Below are 25,737 nucleotides of genomic sequence, written 5' to 3'. Positions count from 1 at the left end.
CCCTGGTGATATGCAATTTTCAAACTAGCTTCCGGCTTGCGATTCCATCGTGACTAATAAGCTAAGAAATTCTTCCATAGGCCATGACCTGTGCCACAAAGCATGATCAGTCCTCTATTCAGCACCGTCTTTCGAATTCACCAACCCAGACTCTGTAAATTTGTAGCGCTCTTCCTCATCCTATACAAAAGTTAGCTAATCGATATCTCTCGATCCACTGAGGGAATGAGTACACACCCAATACTTGTTAAAGCCGACACCCTTGCATACTTCATCATAAGACAAGATCATCGGCGGTGGCCCCACTGTCATACTCTTCTTCAGACCTTCGAGAGCCTCACGGATGCTCTTCAACTTTGCAGCCACCAAGGTCCACGGATAAGCGACTGCGCAGAAGCCCAACTCGGCCAAATCCTTGGCAGACAGATTCTCCGTCTTCCCGCCCTCAATGACTAGCAGGTCGTCTCAGCGTCGGTGGGAAAAGTGACTGGGGGAAAATTCGGGCAACTTACTATTTGCGAAAACCGGCATGTCCAGCTCCCGCACGCAACGCTGCATGGACTCTCGATCCGGCAGCGCCTCGACAAACACGGCGTCGACCCCGATGCGCTTGAACTCCAGCCCCCGCGCCAGGGCCTCGTCCCATCCGTGGATGAGGGCGTCAGTGCGCGCCAGGATGAAGATGTCCTTGCCCTCGTTCCGGGCGTCGACGGCTGCCTGGATGCGAGCATACGCCTCGCCCCTCGAAACGACTGCTTTGCCCTTGGTGTGGCCGCATCCTGTTTGTTGTGAGCGTGTGAGTCAGGACGACTGGTACCAATTATCATGTTAAGGGAGATGGAAGGGATGTCCGTACTTTTCGGCCATGTCTGGTCCTCGATCATGACGCCGGCCGCGCCGGCCTCAGCGAAGCTCTGCACGGTCCGCTTGACGTTCATGGGGCTGCCGTAGCCGGTGTCCCCGTCCGCGAAGATGGGGACACTAACCTGCCGCACCGTCTGCTGGATCTTATCGCACACCTCCTGTAGCGCGATATATCCGGTGTCCGGGAGGCCGAAGGAGCTGGCCATGGCGTACCCGGCCAGGAAGACGACCGGGAAGCCGGCCTCTTCTACCAGCCGGGACGAAAGACCGTCGTACGAACAGGCGTGGGCGATAATCTTGCTCGGGTCTTTCGAGGCCTCAAGCATCATGGATCGGAGTCGGGAGGCCTGGATGGATGGGATCTTGCCTCGCACGCTCAATGACAAGGTCACTTCCTCGAGCTGGCCTGGTTTCCCGGACTTGATGCTCTGAGGGGGTTCGAATTTGAAGGGGTACGGGACGCTGTTGACAATGGACTCAGACATGGCTGAAACGCTGAGAATGATCTTGATGAAACTTTAGGATGAGATTATGTTTGTATGATCGGCTGTTCTGTATTGTTTTGAACCAGTTGGAAGGTATCATAACCAAGTGAAGCTGTATAGACGAAACCCCGCGCTTTTTAATAATCGCAGTAAGAATGCTGATGTTACCCAATATCCTCCAATTCGCCAAATCTTGCACGGAGTCGGTTCCGTTCTACCCTGACAGGCGGCTCGGATATCTCAGGAACGTCGCGGAAAGATCTGACATCGATCGACGAGCTGCATCAGGATTAGTCGTGAAAGTGTGCCCGAGTCCTCAAAATCCGGGGTACAGCATCAACGCGGGGTTACGGACGAGCCTCATTTGTTGCTCACTTCCCAGAAAAGGTATAAAGATTGGGTCCGGCTACGTTTCGATGTGCGCGTGCGCTGGTAGATCTCTGAGTGAAGCCAGCCAGTTCGCTGGAGGTGCTTCTTGACGCTCTGCGTGTGTCACCTGCTAATAAAAGCCTGACGCGAACAAGCCGGTCTGGAGTCTAGCAGGTTTATTGGAATTTAACATTTTGAAGTTCCTGTCGCCACCCTGCGAGCAAAATGAGCAATACTCCTGATATGAAGCCAACGGCTGAGGAGTTGGAACTCAGGACAATGCCGACGCTGGACGTCGCTCGCACAGCCGATGACACCGGGGAGACTCAGTCACCAACATTTGTCCATGCGCAGCGCCAGAGAGGTATTGTCAAAAAGGTCAGCGTCCGATTTTGCCCCTTTTCTGAGACCCGGAATGATTCCTATGCATTAACATGATCGATATACAGTTCGATAGACATATGCTCCCGATTGTTTGTATCCTCTATGTCCTCTCGTACCTTGACCGCGGTAATATCGGGAATGCAAAAACTGCTGGTATTCAGGAAGAGTTGAATCTTGATGACCAGGATTGGACTTGGGTCCTGCAGGGCTTCTATATCTCTTATGTCCTCTTTGAGTGGACCCAACTCTTCTGGAAGCTATTCCGGCCCACATTTATGTTGCAGTACTATGTTTCCTGTTAGTTGCGACCTTTGAGTTGTCCGATTGTCCCCTCTGCTCTTTCTATCACATACAACATTGGAATAAGATGGCCACGCTCTCAACAACTGACGATTCATCGTTGTGGAGCCTCCTGTGGATTTATCCCTATACAGCTTATTCCAAACAAGGATATCCTCCGGAAGTATCCCACCAGAGTTATCTTGTAGGAGGTTATCCTATTTTTCCCTTTGAAACTATCCCAAAGGACTGTTGCCACAAAGCAGACAAAAGAGCTTGGGCTGGTTATCATTAATTCGCTTCTTTGATCTCAAGCTGACTGATATACGATCGCACAGCTGGGGCGTAGCTGCGATGGTCTCCGGCGCCACTCACAACTTAGCCAGCCTGGTGGCTGTCCGCGTTCTGCTGGGCATATTTGAGGCTTCATTCGGTGCTGGCGCTCCTTACTTCTTGTCGCTCTTCTACCAGAGACAGGAGCTGGGAAAGCGTGTCTCGTTTCTCCTCGGGATGTCGCCACTGGCAAATTGCTTTGCGTCCGCTCTTGCATACGGCATAATCCAAATACGCAGCTCGGTGTCACCCTGGAGATTACTTTTCATCATCGGTTAGTCCACTGCTGCTCGCGAAGTTGAGTTCCGTCCCAGCTGACTGCTTGCCTCCTTAAAGAGGGAGCACCTACTATTGCGTTCTCGGTCGTGGTCTATCTATTCCTGTGCGATTCCCCCGACACAGCCAAGTTCCTGTCCGCAGACGAGAGGACCGATTCTCTTACCAGGCTTGAGACTAGGGATCGGACCGCTAAAGCAAAAGTGAACTGGGATCAGATTGCTGCTGGCCTCACAGACTACCAGAATTACGTCCATGCTCTGATTCACTTCAGTTGTAACTACTCATTCGCTGGCCTCTCAAACTTCGCCCCTACGATCGTGAAGGATATGGGCTACGACCATATTTCGGCACAAGGGCTGGTTGCTCCTGCTTATTTCGCATCCTTCCTCTGCTGTATGCTCGCTGCCTGGCTGTCGGACAGGTACAGCAGGAGAGGTTGGGTAGTCGCTGGGTTCTCCTCCATCGGCGCCGTGGGTTATCTACTACTCGCTGCTATCCAGGACGGGACTAAGACTGGTGCGCGCTACACTGGGCTTTGGTTGGCAGCTTGTGGCATATTTCCCGCACTCTGCATTAATATGACCTGGCTTCTCAATAATCAGGGGGGTGACTCCAAAAGGGGCGCAGGCCTGGGAATCTTGGCCACTTTTGGTCAGACTTCTTCCTTCGTGAGCAGCGCTCTATTCCCCAGCAGCGACGGGTGAGTTCTGAAGACGTTTTCTTTCTTTTTTATTTTGGAGCCTGATATTTTCCTCATCTTGCGTGGCGGACTGACCGAAACTGACAATGAGAAGACCATTCTACGTCCACGGTACCGCAACGGGATGTGGCCTGAGCGGCATGATCACACTTCTCGCTGTTGGTCTGCACTTCAGACTGGAACACGAGAACAGAAAACGTGATCGAATACATGGACCTGTTGATGAAAATACACGTGTAGATGTCACCAGGGGAGGAGACAACAACACATCGTTTCGCTATTTCACATAGCCATCTGAGTACCTAGATATGCTGGTTGAGAGGTGGAGGATTCTTCATATACTTTATTGGAGCAATACAGCCACATTTGAATACATACAAAAACGTTTTTGCGGAGCCTCATGTGGCTCACGTCTCTGTACATATTTATCTATCCTATAACAGGTTATCCCGGAAGAGAATATCCTACACGAGGTCATCATATCGGAGGTGATCCCAAAGGAGAGTTCTCAGAGGAGATTATCCCACAGGAGGTTATCTCGTAGCTAGTTATCATAGTTGGTCATCTCATAGCCGGTGATGCCCATATTTGGTGATCCTGTATTTCTTCCCTTTTCTATCTGCCTAGGTACTTATTGATTCAGGAGATATTGTGGCCGCGAAGTGGACATCCGAGCTTGGGCTCGCAAAAGGCAAAGTGGCATGATTACTTCAAAGCCACGACATTGGTAGTTCTACGGCACATAGCTCTTATTAGACAGCCAAATTTGCAAAAAGAGCCAGCCTAGAACAGAGTAGACTGATCGAACAGAGCCTCGGACACAAGTTGCGGCTGTGGGGAAACCATCGAAGATCTCTGCTGGAGTCGGTTGTCCGTAGGTTTCCGACAATTGCCGGCGGTTACATCCGCACGGTACATCCCCGCCGTCCGAAACTTGATGGGTCGTATGCGCGACTCTACCACCTGTGGACGGTGGTGAGCAACTACAGTAGGTAGGCAAATGGCGCTGGCGACATCTGGCGTAGTCAACGAAGCGACATTGAGGAAGCATGAAGGGACTGGCAATCGATAAGTCTCTCCTGTGCTCCAAGCTGGCAAATATACGACTTATACTGCCCCTCTGCTACCACGCAGCTTCAAGATCGATACGCGGCCAGGATTGTCGATAATGCCACGAACGGATAGCGTCGCCTCTACACGGTCGAGTGACGCGCCCGCGTCCGCATCGGCCTTCCAACGGGCCTACAAAGGCAGGTCTGCCTTCAAGCCCTATTTCACTTGCAGCGATTGATGATTTAAGATGATTGGCATGATTGATATGTGACTGACACACGTCGAAAAGCTTGCATTCCCTGCAGAAAGCGCAAGACAAAATGCAATATCACTGTGGAAGAGTACTCGTCCGGCTCTCCCTGTGCCCGCTGCCGCCGTGAGATGCGGGAGTGTGTCTTCCCTGCCCAGCGTCATGGCACGAGACAGTCTTTTGGAGGAAACAAAAGTGAGTGCATACAATCTCTCCATCTCAAAATGAATACTAGGACTGACCATCTCTGATATTCCTTCCGTGATCTCGTGCAGCCAGAGAAGCCCTTCGACGGTCAAGCGCGGAATTCAGCCAGCATCTCATGCCAGATGCCAGTGAACAAGTCTCTCGTGAGGAATATGCATCGCCGCCTGCCACGACACGCCTGTCAGTATCATCTGCCGCCAACCAGCAGGGCAAGGGGACATGCCCTGATGGACCATACAGGGGGCTGCAACCAGCATCCTCCGATCTTCTGGTGGCTGACTCCGTGATGCGGACGGTGGTTTCGAATGGACACGATGCTCTAAACCTTCTCTTTGAAGCGGCAAATCAGAGCAGCCAGCCCGAAATTCAGAGTCCAAGCTCAAGGGATCTACATGGCCACACGCCACACTCCGGTACTGGAAACTTCTCTGCGGCTGCCTGCACAACCAGTCCTGCCAGCTCGATACCCGTCAGCACGTACCTGGCGTCCGGCGTCATGGTGTCAAGTAATAACACGGACGTATTGGAGGTCTGGAGTGCATTCCGATTCGTGAGGATGGGATGGCTGTCCGCACAAGAGGCACTTGCGCTTGTTGACCTGTAAGTTTTCAATTCTTTTCGGCCTGTTGCTCAGCATATAGCTAAATCATCTATGTTTGTAGATTTTTCCAGAACATGTCCCCTCTATCGCCTATCTTGGATGACTTCTACGCCGACCATGCGAACCACTTCGACCTGGTCACTCGCGAGCCGCTACTCGGATGCATGATACTGACCATCTCATCTCGATATCACAGCGTGTCGACGACTGTTGGTCAGTCAAGAGGATACCTGATCCATCAGCGGCTCTGGGATCACTGCCAGCATATCCTGGTGCGGATCCTGCTAGGGCAGGAGAAACTTTCTAAGGCCAAGACGCGGACATTGGGCTCCATCGAGGCGTTGATACTCCTGACCGAATGGCACCCACGGGCTTTACAGGTGCCTCCGGTCTCTGATGGCTGGGATTCTGACATGATCATGACACTTCCGGATGCTCGCGATCAGAACGGTGCGGCTGTCGACAACCCAACCCGAGACAGGTGGCTCGAGGACGTGATCCAACCTGCGCAGCGGTCTGACAGGATGTCCCGGACAGTACTTGGCATGGCAATGTCGCTCGCCAATGAATTAGGCGTGTTTGACCAGCACGAAGACTCTGTCTCCGAGAACTCGTCTCAATACGACATCCGGCAGTACTACCGGCGCAGAGCCCTGGCGAAGCTGTTGTTTCTGTACCAGGAACAGCTATCGTCGAGGCTTGGCTGCAAGTCGCTGATGCCCGAGAGTGTGACCCATGGAATAATGTCCTCTAGCATGTCGAATTTGTCGTTTTCAAAGCATGGGGAGGACTGGAATGCATTCATCATTGCTTGGACGGAACTCACCAAGACGGTGCGGTCCATTTCTGACGTGCTGTTCCCGTCCCAGACCATCACGAGCCAGCTGCTCCGCAGCGGCCGCTACATAAGCATAATCGAGCATTTCAGGCTATTGCTGTCCAGCTGGGAAGAGAAACATCTTAAAAAATCTGGTAGGTACATTCTAATACTGCGCATGTGTCTTCATTCAGAGAGTCGACTCGAGCAAGACTGACCAAGCTTATTAAAAGGTACCAAGAAACATTTCTATGATATCCTAATCGTTGAGTACCAGAACACACAAATATATGCCAACTCTCTGGGTTTACAAGCTGTAATACAGCGTACCCTAGCCGGCTCGGATAACGGCTCGACCGCGGGTCAGATCGACTTCAGCCCGACAGACTACAGCTTCATCCAGGCAGTCGTCGACGGCTGTCTCGAAACACTAAAGGTAACATTCTCGCTCGCCCAGAGAAAAACACTGAAGTTCGCCCCAGTGGGAATGTTCCTGCGGATAACCACAGCTTCGGTCGGCGTCAGCGCGACAAAGCTCCGCCGCTCATTGGACACGCTGAAGCAGGCGATATGGGCACTGCGTAGCAGCGCACCGGATGATCTTCATCTCTGCGGACGCTACGCAACGCTCATGGAGACGAGCCTAAGCCGTCTCCAGGACTGCTTCGTGCCTTCGTCGCGGCCCACGAGCTTTGCCACGCGTCCGCCGTCTGCGGAGAGAGAGGCAGACCCAAACAGCTTGGACTTTCAGAATGAGTTGGGTCAGCTGCCTGGGCTGGAACTTGATGCCATCGGCGGTGTGGCAAACGGGGAGGACATGGATGAAAGCTGGCTCGCCCTGCCCTTGGATCCATCGATGGTGCCGTTCGGGCTCGATGCTTCGAATGGTTTTCAGTGGCTTGGGGACGACTCGTTGGATTTCATCTTCTCTCTTGCTACTGACCGCAGCAAAGGTTGATTGTTTTCCCATCCAGCCATATGAATCAGTGCGATGAGCCCGTTAAGGCGCTTAATAGTGACTGGTGGCAGTCAAGCCTGAATTGTCCGTCTGAAGTAACTTCCTACAGTTATACATTGAATCTAGCTACTCCAAACGGCCTGAAAGTTTGGACTTTTTATGTGAATCTTGAGACCAGTAGATAATTGGCAGGCAGCTCGGACATTACAACCCCCCCCCCCCCCAGCTGCGCCCTTTGAAAACTACGAGCAGATTTGATGCAGCCTAGCAACCGAACTCCACAACAGCAATAACAACCAGGACCACTTTCGCTACTGCTGGTCACAGTCCTTCTATCAACCATGCCTCCGCCCGACAGCACTGAAGAGGCCGACGGCCCAGCCCTCACCATGACCGAAGAGGCCAATATTTTGAGAGAAAAAGCAGCAAAGCTCGCGGCCTTCATGGACTCCGACGCGTACCAGCTTGCATGCCGCACCGCAGTTCAAGCCGACAAGCTCAATTTGAGCTGAAGGATGGAAAATTTGGTAAAGTGTGATCAATTTAATTATAACATATACAATAAATTCTTAGTTTTTATGTACAGATGGTCTTTCACGTCGATTTGCAGTTCTGAGTCTCGGTAAGATTTCAAACCCTCAATTTAGCAGTGGAGTTCCCAATGGCCGACACATCCGGCGCACCCACCAAAGCCAGGTTCTCAATCCCGGCCACACCGTAGAGGGCAGCGGCATTTGTGCTCACCCACTTGGCCTCGTCGATGGGCACAAGGACATCGCTCCCGTCAAAACGTTCCGTCTTCCATGGTGCAGTGGGCGCGAGGCCGTCTTTGCTGCCGTCACCCAGGTATTCAGACCAGACTCGTGGGACCAAAGTTGCGTTCTGGCGCTTGTTGGCGACGTAGGCGGTGAAACGGGAGTGGCCTTGCTTGAGGTTGAGATTGCCAAAGTCCTTGCCGTATCTGGCTGCCTGCTCGGCCTTGGGAGCACCGTAGTAGTAGCAGTAGTCAAGGAAAGCATCGTAGAATGGCTGCGTGATATTGCGTGCCTCGGGGCCGAAGTGCTCAATGATTTGGTCAATCGTCTCGAGGACACCGAACACACCGGAAAGATGGGAAACCGTGATGTTGCCGGTGTTGGAGGGGTCGGTAGGCGGTGGTGCCCAAGAGCCGGTATACGAGTTATACAAAGCCTCACCAGTGACGAATCCGTTCTTCAGCTTCGGGTACGTCTTCAGCGACTCGATGATCTTGTCTCGAGCCTCCTCCCAGCCCGGCCCGCGCCGTTCCCACTCAATGAGGTAAGCCTGCGCGAGGCCGGCCCAGTCGGTACCGAAGTTGAGATATAGCGCTTCTGGGTCAGGTTTGTAGACGACATCAGGATCCCGAACCTTGCGACGAGCGTCGACCAGGACAAAGGCCTTGGCAGCCTCTTGAACCTCGCGCACAAGATCGCCAGTGCGCTCGTCACCGCCAGAGATGTAGAAGAAGGTCTTTCTGTAAACTGGCGTAGATATGCGGGCTTGCTTTGCGCTATCACCCCAGTGCTGGACGCCGTGCCTCGTTCCAAGGCCGGTGAAGTTGCCGAGATGGTAGGAATCGACCTCTCCGCCGTGGCGTGCTTGGTCATGGGCCAGCCGGTATGCGTCTGCGCGGCCAGTGCGGAGGAAGTGGCCCCAGAAGAACAAATCAGGTGAAAGCTCCGAATTATCCCAGCCGTAGCCACCAACATCGTACCGCCACTGGTGACGGTCATCATCGTAGGTGTGGATAATGTCGCCGTGGTCCCAGAACCCGTACCACCGGCGCTGCTCCACTTGACCTTCGTAGAATTTGATGAGGAAGTCCATATTCTTTTCAATCGTCTGCGCTTCTGCAGAGTCAACCGGTGCGCCTGGTACATCCCAGTAGCTCCCGATGGCTTTGGTGTCGCGGATATACTCCGGCTCGGGAATTAAGACAGGAGGGTTATTTGTGTGGTTGGTGAGAGCCGAAAGGGTATCAGCTGATGGAGTGCTGGCAAAGGCATACAGGAACAACTCGTTGGTACGACCCACGCCGTACGGCGTATTATACCCGCCCTCATAGTCTTCGTACGTAATCTCAAGGGCATCCAGCTGTTTCGCATATGTGTCCTCGCCCAGCCCGTCATGGTACGGTCTCAGGTCGAGGGGCCCAGCTTGAGGGCTGTAAAGCCATATTGTTATAGAACCAGTATCTGTAGCAGCGTTGGAGATATCCAAGCTGGTAGGGTACTTCTTCCAGAAGTCACGCAGCCCAAGAGCCAGACCTCCGACAGATGAGCCACCCAGATAAGCAAGACCTCCAGAGCGGGTCCCTCCAGGGATTTTCACCCAACTCTGCCCAGCCTTGGTGCGCTTCTTTAGGTTAAAGCCATCCGGTGAAAGCTGGGTAAGTCTGTAGTCGCTCCAGGTGGGAATCCATTGCAGGCGAGTGGTAACTCTCTGGTCCCAAGTCGTTTTGTCAGGCGTCTCAGTACCATTGAATTGAGCAGACCTTGCCTCGGCACCCGGGTCACGGCGGAGACCAGTGATTCCCTGAACCGCCTCGTGCAACAGTCCACCGTCGATACCTGCAATGCGGACATGACGGTTGTACTGCTCCTCTTCGGCAAGAGGCACGTCGAATCGAACACCAAGTCCTGATATAAAGTCTGTGCTGGCTTCGCCGTCATAGACGATGGTGTGAATGATGCGAATGGCTTCAGAGTTGGCGTAAAGGTAGAACCGCACAGTGAAAGGAAGCCAGTCATCATGTGCGCCGTCCCCATCAGTTGCATGGATGCCTTGCACAGTCACGAGTGCACGCGCAGTATTGTCCTCCGAGACAGTCGCGTTGTAGATCTTGCTAGCAAAGCTGAAATACTCGATACCAGCTGGTTTGCCGTTCTCGTCATCGTCAGGAGTTCCAGTCTGAGACCTCAAGACAAGACGACCGTTGTTTCCGACAACTTTCCCGCCTGCCTCGATGGATGATACCAAAACATCGCCCGACTTGGGAAACGTTGCAGTGACCTTGCCGGTGTTCACAATAATCTCGCCTTCAGCGTCGGTGACTTGCACGCCGGAGGTGCTGTTGCTGCTCTGTCGTCTTACGGGAGAGGAAGTTGTGTTTCCTGGGCCAGAAGCAGTGATAGTGTACTCGTCGGCGGGTGAGTCGGTCGCACCGAGTGCGTGTCCAGTCCACTTGAGTGAGCCATCTGGCCAAACGGCTGTGACCCACGATTGCAGTTGAGCATCGCCTGAAGCGCTGAAGGTCGTGGCATCCGCCAAGTGCTGCCCACGAGGCCATGGCAAACCAAAGGTCACTCCTCCAAGGTAGTTTGGAGTTTCCTCAAGCCACCTGACCTTGACTGAATCTGAGAGGGCAGCTGCCATACTGAGCAGCCCGTACAGGCCAAGCATAGGTTTCAACATGTTGAAGAGAGTGTGATAACGCCCATCATAAAGGGCGTACATTCATGGAGCATCTGCGGAGCATTTTGTACCTGCATCTCTACCGGCCAGCCAGGCCTCGGTATGAAGTATTGCGATGCCATGTCGCCATCGAATTTCCGGTCCAAGTCCCGCTATCTTCTCGGCACGCAAGACTGTACCCACAGAGCGTGATGGTGGTGATGCCAAGAGCGCCAGAAATGGTTTCGCGCGGGTGGATCTGCATGTACATTTTTATGTGGGATTCTACCCGCAATCTAGCTTCGGGATAGCGTCAGCCGAACGACCAGCCGTTCGTCAGGGTGGTATTCGTATACTCGGACAACCAGCACAAGTGCACCCAAAATCATCCAAGAGGGGAAGAAGCCAAGCGCCCCACAGTCCGACTCAGATGCACGTCAAGGGAATTGATTATACACGACCTGCTCCTAATGCTTTTCCTTACGGTCACTTTCTTGGGTCAGGCTTTCTTAGTGTTACGTGTGGACGGAAATGCAAGTAAAAAGTTACACTATTTCAGTATTCAGTCTCGCTCTTTTGTCAACAGCCGTGTTACTTTGAAACAGTGAACAAGGTTTTTTTACGCTTGTGGCGGGATTTCGGGATGTAAAGTCCCATGGAGGTAGGTATTGAGAGAAAGTTTATGGGCGTGTCAGAGAATAAGTTGCTACACAGCGTTGGTATGTGATCACTGATGAGGTTGCCATCCGACTGCATTGATCAATCGCGCACTTGAGCACGTTCCTGAACTTCACAGCAAAAATCGCAGGTAATGACTTCATACGCGCAGGCTTGGAGGACAACAAAGCCGTGCTCATAACCTATTGAACTACAAAACAGGACCTGCTCTTGTTCATGTGGCTGCGTCGTGTATGCGTCTTCCTGTATTCCTACCTGGTAGACGACGGACTGAATTCAGAGAAGGTCCAGCCCTTTTCACAGAGTATACTTGAACGCAGGGTGTCTATGTCCCAATAAGTAAGAATCCTCTCCGCCGTTGATCCTGATATCTCTATCGCCACTTTCCCTCTTGCGATTCTCCCAACGGCAGTAAGCCATCTGCACACAGACAGTGATCAGGCAAAGAACAAGCGCTCCCAGCGACACGGAATGTCCCAGTGTGTAGTCAGGAGCATCCTTAGCAAGGTAGATGAAAGTTGCTGGAAACGCAGCGCAGTTGGCAAAAGCGATCATGAAGCCTACTCCAGTCGCACGGACGTAGTGAGGTGCGAGATTGTTGGACAGCCAGCCCTGTTGGATTAAGACAAATAGAAATCAGCACTCTTGGCCAGCAGTGTGGAGGTAGATGAACAAGGAGATGAGCCTTGTCCCAGTCTGACGAGCAGCAACTGACCATTATCATTGCACTGCAAGGATACACCCCCACGGCGACTAGGAATGTTCCTCCGTATCGAACTTGGGCACGTTTGGCTACTAGCAGCATGATATAGCCTGCAATGGCTAATATGGTTCCCGCAGCCATTATCGGTCCCCTCGCCCTGATCCTGTCCGAGAGCAGTGATGTTAACAAGACAGAGAAAAATGCTGCCAAGTTCGGCGGTACGGTAAAGAGCTGAGCGGTCGTAGGGTTGGTATATCCGAGCCCGGTGATGATGGTGGGTAGGAAAAGAGAAAAGCTCTGCTCGGTTGATCAGCAATGACACAGCTAGTATAGCATATAGGTAGCCCCCGAAACCCGACGAAGACGCTCATAGTTGGCTGCGGCGGACTTACATAGAGCGGGACCAGGAGAAAGAACCAGATCAGAGATGACAACCATGTCTGCGGAGCTTTGAACGCCATCTTGACCCAATGCCAATCAAATCTTTCTTCATTCACATCAGCGACGCTTGTAGCGCCGTGTGCGTCCTCTTTTAAGCGTGCCATGGCGGCAAGCCGTTCCTCTTCGGTGAGGAACTTGGCATCAGCCGGTGTGTGTGGCATGAAAAAGAAACAAATGATTCCAAAAACTGTTGTTATGATGCCCTCGACTGATTAGGCATAAGATTTCTTATTAGTATAATGCCTATAACTGAGTGTTGCATCAACTGCAATCAAAGAAATGGAATGGACGTACTGAAGAAGATCCACGGCCACCGGTTATATCCATTGTAACGAATAGTCGCTAACCCCGTCGCTAAGAGACCGCCGAATGCGCCAGATAGCGGAGCCGCACAGTAAAACATGCCCATCCTCCAGAGCATTTCATGTCGGCGATAGAACATTGCGAGGTAGACAATAATGCCACCCAGCAAGCCGCCCTCGAAAGCGCCAAGGAACAATCGCGCAGCAACGAGGCCCCCAAACGACTTGGTGAACCCTAAAAAGGTGCTCACAAGCCCCCATGCCGTGATCAGGGCGGGCAAGTAAATGCCGGCCCGCACGCGCTTGATAATCCAGTTGCTAGGCACGTCGACGAGTATGTACGGAATATAGAAGACAAGGAGAGCAATGTTGAATTTGGTGCCCGTCTCCAACCCCAGGTCCTGCGTCAGCCCATCGATCTTGGCATTGCCGATGTTGGATCTATCAATGAAGGCCAGGAGCCTGTGCTGACTGTCAGTTAAACAAATGATGCAGCTCAGCCTCCATGTAGTGGACGGATGTCGTACCATATGCCAAACAAGAACGGGATCACGTGGAGGTCGAACTTCCGGTTCAATTTCCTGTGGATGGCCTGGTCGATGTCGATGTGGGTTTGTTCCCGCCTCAAATTCTCAACATGTGTATCTTGAGGCTTATAGGTGTCATTCTCTGAGCCTACTTCTGGGGTTTGATCTTTCTCGGGGTCCATCGTGGGCGAGCCGACACGCGAAATGCAGGCAGAGGGAAGGTTCCGATATCAGTGTAACATTGAATTCAAACGGTTATAGAATGGAGGACCGATATCGCCTGAGTAGAAACTGATCTATACCTTCTTTCATGAGGGGGAAATCATCCTGTGACGCAATGACATCTAGAGCCACGGAAATATCACGCAACGCTGTTTCATAACGCTGCTCACGCTCACTGAAGACTGAACACACGAGCGTGGACTCCACCATACCCAACCCGGTTAATGCGAGGGCATCTTCACTCCTACATGACAAAGCCACGGCAGTTGTTTGCGGGGAAATACGCGGGGAACATACCCGGTTCATCCCTGGTTCAGATCCGACAGCTTGGTGCTGCTAGGCGCGAAGTTTCGCCCAATTACAGACCGCAAATTTCCGTGTGCACACAAAATATGAGCCGCAAAGATTTTAGATTCATGCAACATCGTACCTAAAAGATCGGGGAGTTGGACTTGATTGACTGAAGCCTGCTACTTGTGCCTCCCATTGTAGACCTCTCATTTGTCTGCCGTCTCCTTAAAGCAGTTCTCGAGTCGAAGGACAAAATTTGACCACCGAGAGTTCTTTGCTAGTTCACTTCAAAGTCCTGAATAGTTTCTCTTACGTGGTCATCGCTGTGTGTTCTTCAAAATTGTCTCAAAGACCAGCCTGTATTGTCAAGCTCTCTCTTAGGTCCCAAATTCTCTTATTTTTGCCAGGATCGCTTAGAATCCACTCAGCACCTATGAACTCTAAGACACACCGAATAAGTATCACCAAATGCTACATTCCTCTACGAGGCTGTGAAATAGTGCATCTATTAGTTTTTGCAACACAGTACCAGGACCTCATGAATGGATAGAAAGTGGTAAGATGTCTCAGTGTATATTCATTAAACTACGCTGTTCAATGTGGTAGAGTACCTGGGGCTAAGAGTCTGCTGTCAAAGGACAAAGAAGAGTCAGGTACGAAGGTAGCACTTGCTAACTGGTGGCCAATGTCTTGTTCTTGCTGGTGGATGAGCGTGTTAGCAGCACAAGCAGCTGTTTGAGAGCCAAGCGTGATGATATCCATTCGCGCCATGCCCAGTAACTTGCAGGCTCTCCTATCTCTCCTCCAGGAACGGCCGATTGCAGTTTGTAATAGAAATGAGGAGTTTAGAGCCGTCTCAGTTTGAGCTCGAGTCGGAACACATATCCTGAAACCACATCTCGAGCCGCCACCTACATTCTGAATTTTATTACTTTCCATCGAGATCGCAATCCGAGGCATGAGAAGGCCTCATGTCCCATGAATCTGCAGCTTGGGATGATACTCTCGGATTCGGCTGCTTAACCGACGCAAGAATGTGTGTTTGGGGATCCTCCCATTTGGACAGAATCTCAGTTGCCCAGTTTTCGTGAGGTAACTCAATGGTGAGCGAAGAATAGGGAGTTTTCCATTGAGTATCAAAAACAGAGACGGCTCTTTTTCGTCATGGCTCAGTTCCAGACAGACTCATCGGTGTCTTGCTCACCCGCTTTGATTAACAACTTCCCGGAAAGCTGTCAGCAATGGCATCATGATTAGTTTTTATGACTCCCATCACACCGGTTGTGCAGACGGCTTTGGGATACTTCGAAACTCTTCTTGTCTCGTCTCTGCTCCAGTGCTCTGCTCTCTCAAAAGCAGCGCCCGCGATCACCAAGGCCCTGATCTCTTTCATGTTCTTGCGGCGCATTACCGCGACGTTGGCTTTTAATGTGGCCGCCCTCGGCTCCCCTGCAATTTCTTCAAAATGTGGAAGGTCGTCATGCAGCCATTGTGAAAGGCCCTCTCCGACGATATCTCCATGGGTGAAATCTCCTTCCTCTACGTTGAGCGCGAACTGGCGGCCTGTCGGTGACAGAGCAGGTAAGTGTTTCAAGTTGAAGAGACGCATGGTGGCTTGACTTTCTTTTTTGGGCCCAGCCTTCGGCTTTTGAGAGTCACACGGTGCGGCGACGTTGCTTCTCGTGCTAGCCTTATGTGAGAGGGCTGGGATTTCCAAACGTGAGACACCTTCTAGAAGTTTCCGAACGTGTCTGGAATGCTGTACATTATCCCCATCGGGACTACCATGATGCTCTGCAGAAATGGCCCAGGAAGATGAGGTGCTGTATCGCCGAAGTCGCGACAACATTCTGGAAAAACGGTGGAAGATGATGTGGTGTTCGTGAGAACTGAGGAGATGTGGAACCCAGAATTACTGCGGTAGGTATCGACGGTGTTTAAAAGAGCGGCAACGAAAAGCACGTCTAGAAATAGCACAAACAAAACGTGGAAACCACCGTAACGTCTAAGATTTTCTCATTATTCTTTGGTAGACTTATCACAATGCTTTGTTCTAATGCTTTGACCTTACCGTCCAAGTCGTTGTGTGCCCGTCCATAACGTCCGTGTCTTTTATGTCTCGGCCAACGGTAATCAAAGACCACAGCGGCAGGCTGGAACGTCTGGACTAAAAGACTTGATCAAGACCTGTACATTCATACTCAAAAAGATAAGCGGGACGAAATTAGTTGAGATATGACCATTCGAATGAGAAGAACAGCCTTTTTAGAATGATGAATGTGAAAAGAAAAGGACATATTTCTATCGTCGGGGAGGTTTACATTCACATCGGGGGACCGAGTGGTCATCCGCGAAAACCCCATCTGCCTTGCCTGATAAGGAACTAGAACCTCGCGACAGGCAGAGAACTGAATGAAAGAAAGGCGAAATTTTCCTGTATGTCCCAATGTCAGATTATCAGCTTCAAGGGAATGCACCTTCAAAGATGGTCCGCCCATCGCACAATGAACCAAGTGACTCGAGGCCTCCCTACTTTCAATTCTGGGGCATTTCGTGCACATGACCATGCCACTTATCAGCAATAATTAGCGGACGATGGTCTATACGAAGTAGCACGGCAGAGACTCGTTGCGCCATGAGGACACGCGACCAGCCTCGGCTTCTGTCCGACAGATCTGCCGTCGACCTTGCCAAGTCAATGTGTCCTGGCTTGTCGCCAGCTGCGCCTGGTGTGTAATTGCAGGCCTTACATCTACTAGGTGTGCTTGTTTCGGCTCAAAGCAGATCACCAGTCCAAGGTCGGATCTGCGGCGGAGGAACACTGGTCTGGAGGAAGAAAAGCAACGTCCCCGATCACAATGTCGCGATGGTGGATATCCCACGGAATTCAGACGAACTTTTCCGTCGGTGAGGCAGTCAATATGAAACCTGGTCTGCGAGGGCGTTTTGTGGCATGCTACATTCATCTGATAATAAAGTCCAATCTATTCCTGATTTGAATGGCTCATCAGCCCTGGCGCCCTGGAACAATTCCCATGGAAGCGGGCATGGCTGAGCGGGCTAACGTCGCCTTACAGCATGCACGACAGACAGGCAGCAAGGGAAAAGGCTGCCGGCACAGCGGCAGAAGATCCAGATCCTGCGCGGAAATGCGCCAAGAGCCAGATAGCGGCGCGGAGTGCCGAAAAGCAAGACGCGATGCGTTATTGGTACTAGGCCGGCGTTGGAGAGGGCGATCCTTTCTGCCTTTTTCAGCCCGCGGTCGAATGAGGTCCAGAACTCTCTGTCTGCGGGCCAGTGAGCCGCAAAGGTCAACTTTAATATTTGTAGCGGCATAGACGGGAGTGGCAATGTCGATCTTGTCTGACACATACACGACTCGTACATAGATTATAGTGACCGTTAGAAGCCGGCAGACGTTGGCGCGCTGCTGACTGTCCCGACGAGAGGAGGGGTGGTGCAGATAATTAATTGATGGGGTGATAAGGCGTGATGAGACAGACACATACATACACAACACCAGAGCTTCTCTAGTTTTCTAGAAGAATGGCCAGACAGACAACCAATCTATGCTGGCCCGTATCTCTATCTAATAAGTCACCCACATCTGCAGCTGTGTGTGCAGTCGGAAAAGCAAGGCCGCCACACGTTGTCTACGTAGTCACGAACGCCCAATCGGGGATTTGGCACCACGCGGCTTGCTTTTAGGCTGCTCGATGGTCGGCTTCGAAAGTTTGGTTGAGGTATGCCAGATAGGCCAGGACGGTGCCGATGGGCTGCAGAAGCTTACCGGCGCCCAGGGAGATGCCATTGGGGTCGCAGTGAGCCGCATTTTGAGTGTCAGTCGGAAGATTGTGGACGAGATCCGGGACACTGCAGGGTAGGCCGTGCGAATGGCTTCAAGTCTGACGCGTGTGTGTGTGTGTGTATACACATATACTTGTGTGTGGATGGGGTTGGATGCTGGCTCAAAGAGGGCGAGCGAGCATGAATATTGAACATGAGCATTGAGGATCGGGAATTTTGGGCCGGATGGTGGGACCGTGGGGAGACACATGCATAGACTTTAGCCGCTATTTTCCCGGGCCAGGGCTGCATGGCAGGCTTGTCAGTGTGTAGACTAGTGTAGTGTGGTCAGCGTCTGAACTGCTGAAGATCCGACGGCTCTCTCCGACGAGATGATGGGATGGACAGTGGGAGGGGGCCCGTCTGGGCCGCTGATTTCTTCTTAGTGCCCACTCGCCCCCTGCGAGAAACCGGCTGACCCTGGCGGCCTCTGCTCGTTTCCAATGGCTGCTTGTCCTGTTCGAGTCAACAACGCGGTTCTGCGCCCAAAACCAAAGATGATACAGCTTGTCCACAGATTCAAATCGACTGTCGATTGCGCATGGTGCATGTGAAGCAATATCGAGCCCGGAACCGGATTGGAGGAACTTAATCTCTGACATGTTTTTCCATGAATTCTGCCGGCGCAAACTATCTATCCCGAGAGGACGAACCACAGTAACGGCGAACGGGGTGCCCGCTTCCGTACGTTTGGAAATATCTGGGACCGAGCTGATTGGGCGTGTCGGACGACAACAGCAGCCAGCAACAGGCTGGACGATAATCCGAAGGCTGCCATGCCCACATGGCAATAAGTATCGATGTACATGTGATCTGAAGTTAGATTGCTCGTTGACAGGAGACGACACAGGCAGTACCCGCCCCATCTTGGTTGCAACTGACAGGCTCGGCCAGAAGATTAGACAGTAAAGCGTAACATTTATCTAAGTACATATACAGTGACTTTAGTACAACCAATGGGCATGCCACCCAGGGCAGCCGACCCCCCACCCCGTCCTCGACGGGCCTATGGGAAGACGGAGCGAGAGAGCCAAGCTCTCTCCAAAGCGCAGGCTGCCCCGGTTTCACGGGCTGGCGGGCCGTAGGGTGGTGGGGCTAAAGCGCTGTGGTGGCCCCTGAAACCACATGTCGGGCCCGTCAAACCGTCGTCCTATGTTGCTCGCTCGCAGCCGGGACGACGGCATCGTGGGATGCTGTCCCCGGGACAGGAGGTGCTACACAACGGACATGCTTGGAAATGGTAGCTTGTGATAGAGACACTGGCCGCCTGGTGCTGGACGGATGCGCGTCCCGGAAAACAGTCAATATCAGGGGCAACCTCAGAGGACCCTTTCCGCAATGTAGTAGCAGGCCGTCGTGGTCCCCTCCAGATCGGTGCTGTGATCTTGGATAAGATGCAGAGCGCATCATGACAGGTCCCACTCCCGATCCTGTTGGAACGCTTAAATAGAGGTGATGCCCTCCTTGCTGTGGGATCATCGTCAGCTGGTGATGGTTGATGGTCTTTTACCCCCACGCCGGGACATCCACGTTGTCCTCCAAGCCAACAGCCAACCTTGAAGCGCGTGGCCCCTGGGGTGAACAAGGACCGGAGCCATCACAACAAGCATCCTGTCCATCCGCCTGTCTGTCTGTCTGTCTGTCTGTCTGTCTGTCACCACCCTGAGGCGGCTCACCACCATTCATCTTGCAGTCCCAGCAGCCACGACTCTGCAACCCAAGGATCATCTTTCGCCCCCATGGTCAACGCCAGCAAGGCATCCAACAGAACTACACAGCCCTATCCTTTTAGCACCGGCATCATTACATTTCAGGAGCATCACGCAACGATCACGAGTGGCCCGATTAGGAAAGCCACGAAACATCGGCGACCCAGCTCCGAAGCGTCTAACCTGGCCCGACCACGGAGACAGGAACAGAAGTCTCGGCACTTTACCAAGGACGGAGACAACTGGGCCCAATCTCATGCTTCCTGCCCCCGTATTGCAGCACATCCCGGCAACGCCATCACTCCACCGGGATCGAGTTGCCAATTCTGGCAGCGCCGTGAAATAAAAGTCACGAGGATAGTACACGGAGGAGAACCGACCCCAGGGCCAACCCCGGATTTCTTACCCCGCGTTATTTCAGGTGCTGGTGCAATTTTGTTTCAGGGACAGAGGGGTTTCTCTTGTGGGGAGACGATCACGAAAAAGAAGCAGATCCGAGTGGCAAACGACTCCGAGTGAAAGCCGGGTGGAAAGACTGAGTATCTTCGGTGTGTGAGGCGAAAAGTCTTGGAGAGAAAGGGATCTATCTGCTCGCGTGTGCGGAAGCAGAGAAGCAGGGCGACAGTCTATAGGGCCTCCTTGGTGGATTACAGGAAAGGAGGGGGTTATATCTCGGGGTGTGTGGAGCACCACCTCGGCAGCATCGACGGCTCCTCTGCAGCACAAGCGACGCAACGCAACTTAGCCAGCCCGCCCTGGGATGGGCTGATGGGACGAACGGCAAGCCACACGCATCCGCATCCACTACACGCAGATACCTACGCCCACCAGAGCTCCAGCTCCGCCTCCAGCTCCCAGAGCTCTCCAGTACTAGTCCCCAGCTCCGGCTGCAGCTGTACTCCAGCCCCGTCCCCGGCTTTGCTTATTAGGTTCCTGGTTCCCCAATAATTCCCCGACTGCTATCCTCCACGATGCATGTCACTCATTTTGCTGCGCAGGCAGCCGACACAGTTGGAGGTGCTTGTTCAGTATCAGGCCCAAGTCCAGCCGGCGCAGCAGCAGCAGCAGCAGCAACAACAACAACATCAACAACAACATCAAGTTCAGGCGCAGGCCAGGCACCACATGTACTTGCAAATTCCACAGGCTCATCGTCCTCCTCATCGACAGGTGGCCGAACAGCGCGCATCACCACAACCGTGAGGATATCCGGGCCCAGGGCTCCCATTCGCAGGAGCAGCCGCAGTAGTGGCAATACCACCACTGTCTTCAGCACAAAAAACCTGACCGCGGCCGTCAAAATGGTCTCGGCCAAGACCGCCCCCTCGGAATCCGGGCCAAAACCAACCGTTTCGTCTAATGCCCCCTCAGCGTCCAGCACGCCTCCTCCCGGGACATCCCACCATAAATCACACTCGCAGCACCGCATCTCAAAACCATCCGGCAGCATTGGCAGCCGCAAGGCTTTTGCAAGAGTTGCCAGCATGGAGCCGCCCGTGCAGTCCTTTTACGGCGCCGAGCCAATTCCCTTGCCCAATCGCTTCGCGAATATCAAGCGCAGGCTCATCCAGGGCAAGGAGCAGGCTATTGAGGCCTCCTGGCGCCGTCTCCTTGCCGCACTGCGCGACGAGATCGCGCATATCCAGTCCCGCGGCACAGATCTCATCCCCACCATTGACTTTGCTGATATCGACGATGCCGCCACCGTCACGTCTTTCGAGCGCGACCTCAAACGGTACGGCGTGGCCGTAGTCAGGGGCGTTGTAAGTCAGACGCAAACCGAGACCTGGATCAAGCAGACCAGGGACTACATTACCCGCAATAGAGACCACATCAAGCCCACCATCCCGCAGGATCCCACCTGTTTTGACCTCTTCTGGACTCCCGCCCAGTGCGCCATCCGCGCCCACCCGTCCGTCCTCCGCGTGCAGCAATGGTCCATGACCTTCTGGGAAACGAAAGGCATCGATGCCGACGTGTCACGTATCGCAACCCGCTTCCCCATCTCCTACGCCGATCGTCTCCGGATCCACGACGGCACCATCATGGGCTCCAACGCGACTCTCCCGCAAGTCAACGGAAACTCGGCCGCCGACAGCCTAACAGCCAGCGCTGCGTCTACCCTCATCGCCCAGGTCGATAACGGTAGCCTAGAGCGGTGGGAACCGGATGGTTATGGCCGGGGCGGTGCTTACGAGGCAGTCTTCCGCGGCGACTGGGAGTCTTTCGACCCCTGGGACCCCTCGGGCCGCATCAATATCACCCAAGATCTGTACAACGGCGCCGGCGTCTGTTCAATCTTCCGCATGTTTCAGGGCATCCTCGCCCTCACCTCCGGCGAGCCGGCCAGCATCCGCGTCCTGCCCTCCCCCAAGCTCGTCATGGCCTACCTTCTACTGCGGCCGTTCTTCAGCTCCAAGACAAAACCGCCCGCGAGCGGCTACGACGAGGAAGGGTCCTCGCCCGAGGTCATCGCTGAGTGGGATGCTTTCCTGGACGCAGACAACTGGACACTGGACAGCGAGCAGAGCACAATTATCCACGGCGCTGTGCCGGGCCACGCCCAGCGCATTACGGAGCTATGGCATCCGCATCTCCGCCTCCGCCGATCCCTCGTCGAGATTCCCACCTTGCAAGCTGGCGACTACGTTATTTGGCATTGCGACCAGGCATATAGCATTATAACCACTGCGGCGTCGAAGCCAGGGACGCCCGGTCCAGAGACGCCAGCTCCTTCGATACTGATGTACACGCCCGCTTGTCCACTTACCCAGACCAATGCGCTCTTCCTCGCAAGGCAGCGCAAGGCCTTCATGCTGGGACAGCCGGGGCCAGACTTTGACACAGCGGGCGGCAGCTCAATGGGCAGCGAGGCACCGCACGAAGGACGCCCGGGCAAGGAAGAAATCGCCGCGGTCGGGGGCGACCGTGGGCTGAGGGCCATGGGGCTGGCGCCTTGGGAGCTATCCAGCGACGGGTCCAAGGTTATGACGCGGCCCGGCACTCGGGCCGTCACCCCGGAGCCGGCTGAGGCCGCGCCGGGAGAGGCGGACAAGATGGACGTCGACAACAGCGCCGGGGCCATCGCTGCCAAGAAGCGCAGCACGGAGGGCGAGGCCGAGGTGGTCCGCCTGGCGAATATTATTTTGTTCCCGGACCGGTACGACTTCTACATACCGACCGAAAAGGCTGGGAATGCCAAAGACCGCGTTAATGGCAAGGCGCAGGCCGAGCAAATGGCGGCCACGCGGCAACTGATTTCAAGGATACTATCGTGAGAGGTTGTGTGCAATAGAGAACGGGCCCGGAAACGGGTAGATGGGCTGAGTAATGCCATAGGCTCTGGCATCTGGATGGGATCGATCTGAGGGTCTTGCTAGCATATTAGACGGCAGACCCGCCAGACTGGACGTTCGTTCAGTGCCGCTAGACGGTGGCAAGAGGAGGAAGATCCTGCTGAATCCTGCTCTAGGTCTTCCTACGAGGTCGCGAGGATAGAGGATGGCCATGGAGAGGACACTTAAGTGCTCGCCGTGATCGATCACGCCGAGTCACTTCGGGGGTCATAATCCCCCTTTGCATTGGACGGACTTTGAACGGCTCGCGGGCGTTTCCAGGGGTTGAGGGGTCCTACTACTGGACATCGGTACAATGCGTGTTTCTCTGTCGATAACATGTATCCAGGGAACAATGCGCATGGGTAGTTTTAGTGCATGGCAATAAGCCTCAAGAGCAAGAGCTCAATGATCACTAGTGTTCGAGTTCGTATTTGTGCTGAATTCCCATTTCTGTTCCGCATTGGATGCCGGCATGCCGTTTTCCGCCCCCCACCCACGCCATCGCGGCCTGGCGCTACACGGCTTCAAGTCTCCCGCTGATCATCCTTGGCACGGTGCAGCCTTCCAGTGAGCTCATCAACCAGATGTCTTGGGTTGCAGCATTGCGCTAGCATTTGACGCAATTCAGAAACAACATCATTCACGGCTTTGCGGTTGCACAGTCGAAGCTTATCCAAAATGATAAGATCCCCATACTGAATTCAAATATCGGAACAATTGTTTGACACGCAGAGTCATCAAGGGTCACATGACCGTATCCAATGTGCTCTTGTATCTCCAGCGCATTCACTTCGCGCATCCTCCTGCATTGAGGATGTCATTGCATGTATCTTCAAGGGGCACCTGTATACACATTAGACTTGAAGCAGGAGGTATCAGAGATAATCCGGATGCGAATGTCGAGTTTATATTTAAATATCAAAGCTATCTATGACAACGGTCACGTATGCAATTTCCGCCTCTGAGCTTGATTGTATGGGTTCGGTCTAAGCAACATCACTGTGGTTAATGCAGTTTTCCAGCTGACACATGAGTCCCCAAGTGGAGATGTACCTGGTCAAGGACAAAGAGCCTCCGGAGTAAAAGAGCACGGGATGTCTCTTGGAGCCGCGGCTATAATTTCAGTGACCAGATCGCCCAGATTGGAACTCTCGACGTTCTGTTGCGGCTGGAAGCCCTCCTTGTAAGGAATGCGTTCTTCGACTTGAGTTCGTGGCGCGTCGTTAGTACAGTGCTCTCCGAATAAGCAGTCAGAATTTGTGCGTGCTTGGAACATACCGAAGAACGCCCACAGCCAGTCCTTTTTCACGACCTTTGTCATCCCACCAAGCACCATCATATACAACGCGGTCGTGCCCGCGCTGTTATTGAGTGTTCCATTGGTGAAGAGGAAGTCCTTGTTGCCCGCTTGGCTCTTGAGCAGCACATGCCTCGCACGCGCCCTCGCGGCGACCGCCAGATCGAAGTAATCCCCAGTGCTGTTAGACGCCTCATGTTCCTCCTCCATCAGGCGCCACTGCGTGTCCCACGTGGGGCGGTCGAAGGCCACGGGGCTGCCGAAGAAGGCGTCCTTGCGGGACAGGCTGCCGTCGAACTCGATCGGCCCGTTGTGCGTGTTGACCGTGTCCATATCGAAAGTTATATTTTCCGGGTGAATGGCTATGTTCGCGGGGTCACTGATCGCGGAGTGGAAGGTTGTATTGGCAAACGCTGGTATCGACGGCGGCAGGTCAAAGGCGAATCCGTCGCGCACGGCTTCGATAAGCATGTCATAGGTGATGTTGCGGCCGTTGTGTGGAAGCCAGCCGTGGTTCGCAAGAGCGTTGATGCCTGGGCAGGCGGAGCGGGCTGAAGGGTAATTAGCAATGCTTCTGCGAGACAGCGCAAAGACACCAAAAGTCGTATGATTGGTGTCAATAGGATGATAACGTCAAAGACATACCGTCGCCATGACTAGGAGGGTTATATGGCGGGAAAGTATTTGCCAGTGGCGTTGCGTAGGCCTGCCTCGCGCAGAAGGCAAGGCTGAAAGCAAGCGCGGAAGCTGAAACGAGGATCATGTTTGCCAGACTTATCCAAATTGGTTGCAAACTGTTCAAAATTCCTGTTACCGGATGAGATGGTAGACAGGTTTGACCAGAGAGCGCGCATCCCGCATCTTTATAGAAAGACCACCACTCTGGTGAAGATTTCACATCATGCTGCTTTAATAGGTGGCGGTGCAACAGGTGTTTCTCGGACTGCTCCGTCTTTTCCTTCAGCCATATCTGAGGCAGTGAAAAGTAAGCAAGAATTTGCTCCCCGCTGATTGACAGCCATTGTGCGTGCATAGCGCATCGGCGTATGGGCGTATTCGCGTATTGGCGTAAGCGCTTACTTCGCCCGGACCTGACTGTAATGATCATGTAGGAAAGAATTTTTAACTAAAAGACGCCAAATTCTAAGCCGAGCTCGAATCGAGAATACTGTAGCTTTTCTAGGGATAGTCATCTCCGGGAGAATCACTCTGGGATACAGTCATCTAAAGACCAATCGCCTGTATGAAAGCAAATGAGAAGTCAAAGCACAGCGGCGACGATGCTGCCGACAATGCACGACCTCCCAAAGGGCTGAGACGCCGCAGCAAGGACTTGATTCCTCACACCGAATCTTCAATGGTGCTGAGGCAGTGTCTGCTGGGGACTCTC

At 53.3% G+C, this 25,737-nt stretch overlaps 7 protein-coding genes across 7 annotated transcripts; 2 read left to right on the top strand and 5 right to left on the bottom strand.

Moving 5' to 3' along the window:
* Positions 1–114: 114 nt before the first annotated feature.
* J7T55_012466 (methylisocitrate lyase) lies at positions 115–1,349 on the bottom strand (the record flags this gene model as incomplete). The annotated part of the gene is made up of 4 exons (XM_053137354.1): positions 115–180; positions 238–452; positions 513–779; positions 857–1,349. The coding sequence occupies 4 exons, from the start codon at positions 1,347–1,349 to the stop codon at positions 115–117; spliced, it is 1,041 nt and encodes a 346-aa protein (XP_053000263.1).
* A 594-nt stretch (positions 1,350–1,943) lies between these two features.
* Positions 1,944–8,091, top strand: J7T55_012465 (uncharacterized protein; the record flags this gene model as incomplete). The annotated part of the gene is made up of 13 exons (XM_053137353.1): positions 1,944–2,096; positions 2,168–2,399; positions 2,511–2,586; positions 2,720–2,988; positions 3,051–3,693; positions 3,788–3,851; positions 4,504–4,685; positions 4,828–4,947; positions 5,052–5,191; positions 5,272–5,803; positions 5,866–6,776; positions 6,855–7,574; positions 7,907–8,091. 13 exons carry the CDS (start codon positions 1,944–1,946, stop codon positions 8,089–8,091), a joined length of 4,227 nt encoding a protein of 1,408 aa, XP_053000262.1.
* Positions 8,092–8,209: 118 nt separating this feature from the next.
* J7T55_012464 (uncharacterized protein) lies at positions 8,210–11,014 on the bottom strand (the record flags this gene model as incomplete). The annotated part of the gene is made up of 1 exon (XM_053137352.1): positions 8,210–11,014. The coding sequence occupies one exon, from the start codon at positions 11,012–11,014 to the stop codon at positions 8,210–8,212; it is 2,805 nt and encodes a 934-aa protein (XP_053000261.1).
* Positions 11,015–11,752: 738 nt separating this feature from the next.
* Positions 11,753–13,826, bottom strand: J7T55_012463 (major facilitator superfamily transporter; the record flags this gene model as incomplete). Its single annotated transcript, XM_053137350.1, has 6 exons — positions 11,753–11,941; positions 12,104–12,283; positions 12,387–12,671; positions 12,767–13,002; positions 13,110–13,579; positions 13,645–13,826. The coding sequence occupies 6 exons, from the start codon at positions 13,824–13,826 to the stop codon at positions 11,753–11,755; spliced, it is 1,542 nt and encodes a 513-aa protein (XP_053000260.1).
* A 1,002-nt stretch (positions 13,827–14,828) lies between these two features.
* Positions 14,829–15,766, bottom strand: J7T55_012462 (uncharacterized protein; the record flags this gene model as incomplete). Its single annotated transcript, XM_053137349.1, has 3 exons — positions 14,829–14,856; positions 15,362–15,377; positions 15,436–15,766. The coding sequence occupies 3 exons, from the start codon at positions 15,764–15,766 to the stop codon at positions 14,829–14,831; spliced, it is 375 nt and encodes a 124-aa protein (XP_053000259.1).
* Positions 15,767–20,683: 4,917 nt separating this feature from the next.
* Positions 20,684–22,990, top strand: J7T55_012461 (uncharacterized protein; the record flags this gene model as incomplete). Its single annotated transcript, XM_053137348.1, has 1 exon — positions 20,684–22,990. The coding sequence occupies one exon, from the start codon at positions 20,684–20,686 to the stop codon at positions 22,988–22,990; it is 2,307 nt and encodes a 768-aa protein (XP_053000258.1).
* A 1,117-nt stretch (positions 22,991–24,107) lies between these two features.
* J7T55_012460 (uncharacterized protein) lies at positions 24,108–25,110 on the bottom strand (the record flags this gene model as incomplete). Its single annotated transcript, XM_053137347.1, has 3 exons — positions 24,108–24,253; positions 24,329–24,898; positions 24,993–25,110. The coding sequence occupies 3 exons, from the start codon at positions 25,108–25,110 to the stop codon at positions 24,108–24,110; spliced, it is 834 nt and encodes a 277-aa protein (XP_053000257.1).
* Between the last annotated feature and the right edge of the window lie 627 nt (positions 25,111–25,737).

This window comes from Diaporthe amygdali, assembly GCF_026229845.1.
Source record: "Diaporthe amygdali strain CAA958 chromosome Unknown NODE_2_length_3802984_cov_64_841326, whole genome shotgun sequence".
NCBI classification, from domain to species: Eukaryota; Fungi; Ascomycota; class Sordariomycetes; order Diaporthales; family Diaporthaceae; genus Diaporthe; species Diaporthe amygdali.
The sequence above is the reverse complement of the archived record's forward strand: the minus strand, read 5'-3'. Positions and strand labels throughout refer to the sequence as shown.